Source organism: Leptinotarsa decemlineata, unplaced genomic scaffold (genome assembly GCF_025532065.1).
Source record: "Leptinotarsa decemlineata unplaced genomic scaffold, Ldec_3_MD MMD2_P_RNA_scaffold_2, whole genome shotgun sequence".
In the NCBI taxonomy this organism is placed as follows: domain Eukaryota; kingdom Metazoa; phylum Arthropoda; class Insecta; order Coleoptera; family Chrysomelidae; genus Leptinotarsa; species Leptinotarsa decemlineata.
Window position 1 is genome coordinate 23,837,738 of NW_027412529.1, and position 9,207 is coordinate 23,846,944.

Here is a 9,207-nt window from a genome sequence, read left to right on the forward strand (position 1 = left end):
CGATCACAGCGCGAGAACTATCGAATACAGTTTCGGTTTCGGTCGTAGTTTCGGCATGTTTTTGCCGCCGAAACCGGAACTTAGCCGAAACCCTTTTTTTTGCCGAAACTCGACCAAAACCAAAACCAAACTTTCGGTCGGACACTAAAATATTCTTAATGTATATGGATTCAGATTAGCTATAAATGAATATACCTACTAGAATCAATGGAACTTTGAATAAATCATGACCACATACCTATTTGTCCAGCACAAAGAATTGAATGTAAATATCTTGCCAGTAATAATACAATCAAGCGTTAGCGATCATTATCCAATAGTACTCCAGATAAAATCTTCGGAAACGAAATCAAATATAAACAATATGATAGAGAACATAATATTAAATATTCTTTGAATAAGAATACATTTTTTTACCTAGTCTCAGTTGAAACGTGGGAAGACATATATGAATAGGAAGACGTAGGTAGAAGACCTCGCAACCCAATTTATTAGTAAACTGAAAGCTATGATCGAAATGAGCACAAAAAAAAATGCGAATCAAAAGAAGCCAAATCGAAAGGAAAGAATGGAATACTAATGGTCTAACAAATTCCATAAATACAAAAAACAAGTTATATGAACAATTGCGCATTGATCCATTCAACGTCGGTTTGAGAAATCAATATAAACGATACCGCAATAAACTTAATGAGATGATCAGAAAAACCAAAGAAAAATTTTACATAAATAAAATCAACAAACTAAAGAATAACTCAAACAAACTTTGGCAAGCTCTAAAAATGATAGATAAACCAACAAACCTAAATAAAATAAAAAAATATTGAAACTAATGATGGAATACATCTAACCAATTATAACGAAATTGTTGAATATTTTTATCACATTACTCAAGCATTGAAGGAAAGATAGCCAGGTCCATCAGTCAGTAAGAAACGAAAATTGTAGAAAAAACAATATCTAACTCATTCTTCTTAGAAGACACCAATGAACATGAAGTTAAAAATATAGTTATTAATCTTAATAAAGGTAAATCACCAGGTCTTGATAACATCATGTCTGAATTCATCGATTACCTAGCTAAACCAATTACTCATATTATAAATAGAGCCATGAACACCGGTAGTTTTCCAGACGCCTTTAAAACTTCGATAATCAACCCAATATTTAAATCCAGAAATGAAAATGAGGTAATTAATTTTCGTCCTATATCATTAATCAACCATATAGCTAAAATATTTGAGAAAATATTAAAAGTAAGAATAAACAAATATTTGAAAAAATAAAATACTCCCTGACAATCAATAGGTATGGATTTCGAGAAGCCAGATCAACACAAGATGCAATGATTCACCTAATGAGAGAAATTTAGGATTCGATGGATAATGGTAAACCATGTCTTTGTGTCTTTGTTGACCTGGCCAAAGCTTTTGATACGGTTTCACATAAGAAATTGATGAAGGTAATGGAAAACATCGGTTTCAGAGGGACATCGCTGAAATTATTTGAAAGCTATCTTTCTGATAGGAAACAGTGCGACAAAATAAATGAAACACTTAGTTCTTACTGTACCATAGAATATGGAGTCCCCCAAGGAACGGTATTGGGGCCTCTCCTATTTAATATCTACTTGAATTATTTGTTTAGGGTCAATTCAGTAGGTACCATTATTAATTTCGCTGATGACACAGCCGTACTATATCGCGCTGAAACTTGGAAAAAATTGAAGGACAAGGTTGAGGGAGATTTCATAAAAATTGTCAGTTGGTTTAAGAGCAGGTTGCTGACAATCAATACAAAAAACTCACTTTGTACCTTTCACTTATTTCAGCAACAACTTGCCAAATTATACTTCGTCGGAAATCCATATAAATATGAAAGAACATATAAAATATCTTAACATAATGATAGATAAAAATGTAAGATGCGTTTCTACCGAACAAATTTAAGTTTTTCAAAAATATTTCTGACATAGCACAGCTGCGAACATTATATTTCAGTCTAGTACAGTCCCATATCAACTATGGAATAATTGTGTGTGGAGGTATTACTGATAATCACCTCAGGGTTATCAATGTAACTCAAAAATTTATCATTAAAATTATTTTCAATAGAGATTATAGCTATCCGTCTGAAACACTTTTCACAGAATCTAAATTTTTTGATGTAGACATTAGACGTAGACATCTATATTTTCTAAGTTTCACTACGTATCATATAAGATATGAAACAAAATTATTGCCTGTGGATCACTTGCACAATACCAGATTCAAGCAAAAAACCTTAAGGATTCCTAAAGTAAGCACATCTCGAAGTCGAAGATTTCTCACATACTTGTGGTCTATTGCCTATGCAGAAGTTCCATTTCAAATAAAGTCTATTACAAGTGATAACAGATTTAAAAAAGAACTGAAATTATGGCTTAACTAATATAACAATAGGTAAGATAAATAAAAAAAAAAATTAAGTAGTGATACAGAAAGAAAAAGCACATGTTCTCACAAAAAAGAATGTAAATATTTACAAGTATAAATGGAAATAATTTTACAATATACATTATGGAATCGGCTGATACTTGATGAAGCCATTGTATAGCGAAACACGTGTTGCGTTTTTGTAAAACTGTCTAGTGAAAATCACACAATAAAGTGTTTTTAGAATACGTTAATTTCACAATGCATGATCTACACTAGCTTTATACGTATACCTATTTGAAATTTTATTCATATATTTTAATTTACTATCTATCATTATTGTTCACTATATTCTGTACTGTTGCAATATTTCTGAACAAGGCCTTACCTTATACCTTTTTTTTAAACAGACAGATGATTGTATCAAGATACATTTTGGTGTCCATTTTAACCCCCAACAAACTTATTGAAACGGTAGGTGGAATTGCCTGACCTGACATTTCAATAACCGGTTCAGAAACATTTATCGTTTCGGGAAAAAACTATGCCTGGGTTTTTGAGGAATTGAATTGAACCTGCTGCCGGTGAAGATGTCCATTCGTCGCCGATATCCTGGAATCCAAATGGAATGACAAAACAAGTGTGTGTCGTCAGCAAAGCAATCTATTGGATTCTTGTTCTATTTGATATAAAATAGAATGAGGGTTGGAGACAATATAGATTCCTGGGGAACACCAGCGTTGATGGTAAAAGTATTCGAGAGATATCCGTCGACGGCCACTGGCAGGAAAATGTCTTTCAGGAAACTAACGATTTCTTGATATTTTCAATATCTTTCTTGATATTTTCAATATCAAGAAATTACTGATAATAGATAATACTGATAGATAATTCCTCAACTTTCAACAATAATCACAAATTGGAATGGTGAGATTTTCATTAAACAGTTTTACAAAAACGCAACACGTGTTTCGCCATACAATAGCTTCTTTAGGCGTGTCTTTACTGAGTCTACTCAAACTGTCAGTTTGAGTAGAGCCCTGATGATGACAGTACGACAAGCTGTCGAAAGCGCTCGCATATAATTAAATTGGAGTTATAAAGCTTCAAATCCTTTTTTCAACTTATATTAATATTAAAATACTCAAAATAAAGGAAAATTACTTGCATCATTCAAAAATATATAATATATATTAGTATTATCTTTATGTACAAGTTGTCCTTCATAGTTAACAAATTCATCAAATTCATCTTGAGAATCGCCTCAAACTTTTTACACACTTTCCTCCTTATGTGTATTGGCATAGTATAAAGATAAGTAGAAATATATTATCTTTATACTATGGTATTGACAATTAGATAAAGTATATATTATAATACCTTTATTTACCGGTTGGAACAGTGACGTATTCAAGGAAGCGTTTATGATGTTATTACTTATAACCAAGGATCCGTAGTGATCGCTTTAATGAATTCGGTAATTAACATTTGTAATCGGTTACTTATATTTTGCTTGTTCGCTTCAAATTGGTTCCAACAGTTTCGAAATGGATTGGTACTTCCCTTAGCCCAAAATTTTCATAGAGAAGGCCTTTCAGTTGTTAAAATTGAAATATCCGATGCTTTCTACTCAAACAAAAATCTTCTGAAATAATTGGATTGAAAAATAGGTTGTATTAGGGTTTGCTGTATTCTGAGTTGTTCAATTGTAGGTTATTTTCAAATTTGAATATTCAAATGGAAAAATAGTTTAGAGAAATTTCATTCACTGTTATATAAGGACCACATCAATTATTCAATAGAATCGAAAAAATTACACACAATTACATGTTCTTTACTCCCTTCTTTTAGCTAAAACGTTTTTGTGTTTTGAAAAAAAATCTAAATTGTGATCTGTAGCGACTAGCGTGGCAACCCTGTTGACTGTGTTTATGTCCATAACCTCAAACCGAGTTCAAAGTAATCAAAGTTGTTTTTTAAGTAATCTGTGCTTTAATAATAATAAAAAATAAAATGTCAGAAAATCCGGACTCAAGTCAAAAGAGATGGGATCATTTAAGGAAAGTCTTGGAACGTCCTGGACCATTTAGCCATCCAGAATTTGAACCCTCTCCAGATATATTAGAATTTGTCATGACCTCTTGTAAAATTTTAGTAATAGGGGCAGGAGGATTGGGGTGTGAATTACTGAAAAATTTAGCTCTATTAGGTTTCAAGAATATACATCTCATAGATATGGATACTATTGATCTTTCAAATTTGAACCGCCAATTCCTATTTAGGCATAAGGACATAGGTTCTTCAAAGGCTGAAGTTGCAGCCGAGTTTATCAATAGAAAAGTAAATGGATGTCATGTTGTCCCACATTTTTGTAAAATTCAGGATTATGATGAATCATTTTACAGACAGTTTCATATTATTGTATGTGGATTAGATTCTATTGTAGCTAGAAGATGGATCAATGGAATGCTCATATCTATGCTCAACTACGAAGATGGAATTTTAGATCAACAATCGATAATACCTATGGTAGATGGAGGTATGTCTTCAAAAAAAAATGTATACTTTAATGTTGTTTATAAGGAATTCCTGAATGATTTCTTCAGGTTATTGCAATCAATTCAAGGAGTTTTGATTCATGATAATTTACTGGAATGTAAATCTATAAGCCTACAAAATAAATGAGATGCAATATTCAGATATTTGTGAAGTAAACAGAAATCTTAGTTCCAGTATAATTCAAAAATAAAAACCAAGAAAAATCTGATACTTGGTCCTCGCTAAAAAAATTAGCTTTTCATTCCTTCTTTTGTGAGTGTACAAGCCCTGGTCCAGTAAAGCTGTGCGATGGGCGTGAAAGTTTTTGCACAGAACTGATGTAGGAAAGTACCCATTGATTAGAATAGTCAACTTATAGTATATGAATCTGTAGTTATTTTATGAAATACTTAATATGTGAATTATTCAAGATTAGTTCCTGTTTTTTCAGTGAGAACTCTTCGAGTTCTGAACACTGATGTAATTTCCTTTATGCACCTGAGGAGACAAAATTATTTGCCCTTACCCATTCCGAGATTAGAACAAATCAAAATACCATTATGTAGAAAAGTAATAATATATTACCTATACCTAGTAACCTATAATGATACCCACTTTTCATTTTATTAGTGTGGCAAATATAAATTAAATTCTCATAGTATGCATTGCTAATTGAAATTAATGGTTATTTGCATTTTTTTATTGTGGTGTGACAACTTCAATTTGTCTGCATTTATGTTTTAGTTATCCAGTATTTTATACATACTTCTTTTTCAGAAGAAAGCCCTATAACAATTCTCACTAATGCACCCTACAGAGAACATTGTCAATTAATTTTTATTGCTTTTGGAATAATACATTTGTTAGGATTGTATTTATTGAATATTGATCAATGATTCTTAAGACTCAGATTGATAAGAAATTCTTGATAAGTAGCACCTCTCACAGGGAAATTCTTTCAATTTTAATCACTTCAAATTAGTTTTAATAACTTCAAAAAAGCTATCAGGGATTCCCTCATGGAAATGTAGATGGATTCTATCTGAACTTCTTTTCAAACCAGCAATCGCTTTCATAATGACTCTGTTTTTTACAGAAATTACATGTCACTTTCTTTCCTGGGTATTTTCTATTTAAGTCTTGGTTAGTTTTGGAGTAAAATTTCATTCTTCAGCTGGACTTTTTTGTAGACAATGCTTCAACTGTTCCTTCATCTGTGCTGTTCATGACGTTAAATTATTCAAATAATTATCTGAACGCTGTCCCAAGCTAGGAAAGAATGTTTGAAGTCATCTGATAAGGTCGTGAGAATTTGATTGACCAGCATGCTTCCACTGATTTTTGTCTCTAACGACTTTAGTTAATGGCTTAATTTCGCCAAATCTGCAATATGCGCCGCTATCCCTTAGTTTTATTCTCTTGAATTTAGTTTGATCCATACTGTCTTTAACAAGTTCTCGAACAACCCCACAGATCAATATTAGTTTGTCTGGGTATAATAATTTTTTCTCTTGTTTACTGTCCTGGGCCTATAACCTGTTGGATTTCCAGTGGATTGCAATGACGAAAATGGAGAAATACTATTAGAACTTGGTTTATATTTACAAAAGCTCACAACTCAAATTGAAATCTGAATTTAGTTTGATCCATACTGTCTTTAACAAGTTCTCGATCAACCACACAGATCAATATTAGTTTGTCTGGGTATAATCATTTTTTCTCTTGTTTACTGACCTGGGCCTATAACCTGTTGGATTTCCAGTGGATTGCAATGACGAAAATGAAGAAATACTATTAGAACTTGGTTTATATTTACAAAAGCACACAATTCAAATTAAAATCTGAATTTACTATTTCAGTTTTTGTCAAAAAAATTCTGTTATTTTCTAAACAAATTTGAAGTACATAAAACACAAAATAAATAAACAAAATAGAATGTCAACATCCCCATAATATTTTCATATAAAATAGGTGATTGTTTTTACATTTTTGTAGGTACTGAGGGTTTCAAAGGTAATGCACGTGTTGTTTTACCTGGAATGAGTGCATGCATCGAATGCACGTTAGACCTATATCCTCCTCAAGTAAATTACCCTTTATGTACTATTGCAAATACACCTAGGTTACCAGAGCATTGCATTGAATATGTAAAAATCATATTGTGGCCAAAAGAAAATCCATTCAATGTCTCATTAGATGGCGACGATTCACAACATATTTCATGGATTTATGAAAAGTCTTTGGAGAGAGCTACACAATTTAATATACCAGGAGTGACCTACAGACTCGTACAAGGAGTGGTAAAACATATTATTCCTGCAGTGGCTTCAACTAATGCTGTTATTGCCGGAGTATGTGCAACAGAGGTACCTATATCCAATAAATGATTGCAAACGACTTTCCATTTCAATCTTTTTAGGTTTTCAAACTTGCCACTAACTGTTGTGTTCCTATGAATAACTACATGGTTTTCAATGATGTTGATGGTATTTATACATACACCTACGAAGCAGAGAAAAAGGATGATTGTTTAGTCTGTTCTCAAACTCCAGGAATTTTAGAAGTGAAAGATCCTCATAAATTAAAATTGAAACAGTTACTTGAATTACTTTCTGAAAGTAGATCTTATCAAATGAGAAATCCAGGTTTAACCACTATAATAGATGGAAAGAATAAAACGCTGTATATGGCCACAATTAAAAGCATAGAAGAGCGTACCAGAGACAATTTAAATAAAACTCTCATTGAGTTAGGTCTTAAAGATGGGCAGGAAGTGTTGGTGGCTGATGTAACCTCACCAACCACTTTAGTAATTAAGTTGAAATATTTGATTGATGATATTGAAATGAAGTAAAGATAAAGGCTTTAATTTTACACCTCATTTTATAAAATACTCGGCATTCAGTTAAAGTTTTCATCAAACTATGGAAATAATTTCAATTAAACTTGAATTACAATCACCGTGAGTTTCAGATGTCGGCTGTTTTGTTCTTATGATTTCAGGAAATTTGAGGTGTTGATATGCAAGTGCCATAAATAATTGTTTTGTGAGATTGATATGATTGGAAGGTTAAAAGAAATTCTTCAGAAAAAAAGTTATGTAGTATGATCATCAGTCCAGTGTGGAATAACATCATATTTTCACTTTTTATGATTTACTGCTATTTCTGAGGTTTGTTATTAGGTATACGTGTTCAAGATTCAGGAAATGCCTGTAAACTCAAAATTTCTCAATCTCCTCCATTTTATCTTTGGTATTAAAAAGGAAATTAGATAACCTTTTTAATGCCAAAGATAAAGTAGACAATATGGAGAAATCCGGAGTTTACAAGCTTAAGTGTAATAGTGTTTATGTGGGACAATGTGGCCAAAATTACTCGAGACGGTATGCTGAACATGTTTCGACGTTTTCAAACCATTCCTTGGAATGCAATCACAAGTTCCCAAATCTAAACGATACGGAAATTTTGCACTATATAAGCAAAGGTCGGAAACTCAATTATATAGCATACCGATTTCGGGCTGTTTGGCTAACCACGAAGGTATTATATCCGACAGGTGTCAATGCAGTATTCGTCACAGAAGTAACTCCTGCATATGCTGTTGGTGATACCACTGCGGGAATCGATTTTCAATTATTGGAACGGACACAATAGCAGACCGATTTTGGGCTATTTGGCCTCTTGTCAGTGCAAGATAGTGTCCATCATCAACATGAAGTTGATGATTTCACATAATTAAAAATCGAATTCCATTCAGAGTATCATTCCTTTAACGAGGCTGAAGCGAACGAGAAACAACATATTCGTCATTGCCCAATCTGCCTGTAAACGAGGTAACTAACCGCATATCCGAATCGTGGAGATTCGGATATGCGGTTAGTTACATACAGTTACTTTACATACAGTTACTACTTCACATACAGTTACTACATACTGCTAGTGTGCCCGTTCCAATAATCGAAAATCGATTCCGACAGTGGTATCACCAACAGCATATGGAGGAATTATTTCTGTGAAGAATTCTGCACTGACACCTGTCGGATATAATCCAACGCCCTTCGTGGTATTAGCCAGAGGAATAGTTGTTTTCTGATAGGTGTCAGTCCATTAATCTACAGTGTAGGTGTGTTGAGACTGGCCTGAAGGAATTTTTCTTTCAGATAATAAGTCTTCGAGTATGCCCGCTCACTATATGTGAACTGTCAAAAAAAAATTTTTAATTAAACACAGGTTATGTATACCATAGTAAACAC

At 32.7% G+C, this 9,207-nt stretch overlaps 1 protein-coding gene across 1 annotated transcript; it reads left to right on the forward strand.

The window, feature by feature from the left end:
- The first annotated feature begins 4,319 nt into the window (after window positions 1-4,319).
- Window positions 4,320-7,826, forward strand: Uba3 (Ubiquitin-like activating enzyme 3). The gene is made up of 3 exons (XM_023157535.2): window positions 4,320-4,953; window positions 6,948-7,318; window positions 7,372-7,826. The coding sequence occupies exons 1-3, from the start codon at window positions 4,428-4,430 to the stop codon at window positions 7,804-7,806; spliced, it is 1,332 nt and encodes a 443-aa protein (XP_023013303.1). The 5' UTR covers window positions 4,320-4,427; the 3' UTR covers window positions 7,807-7,826.
- The last annotated feature ends 1,381 nt before the right edge of the window (window positions 7,827-9,207 follow it).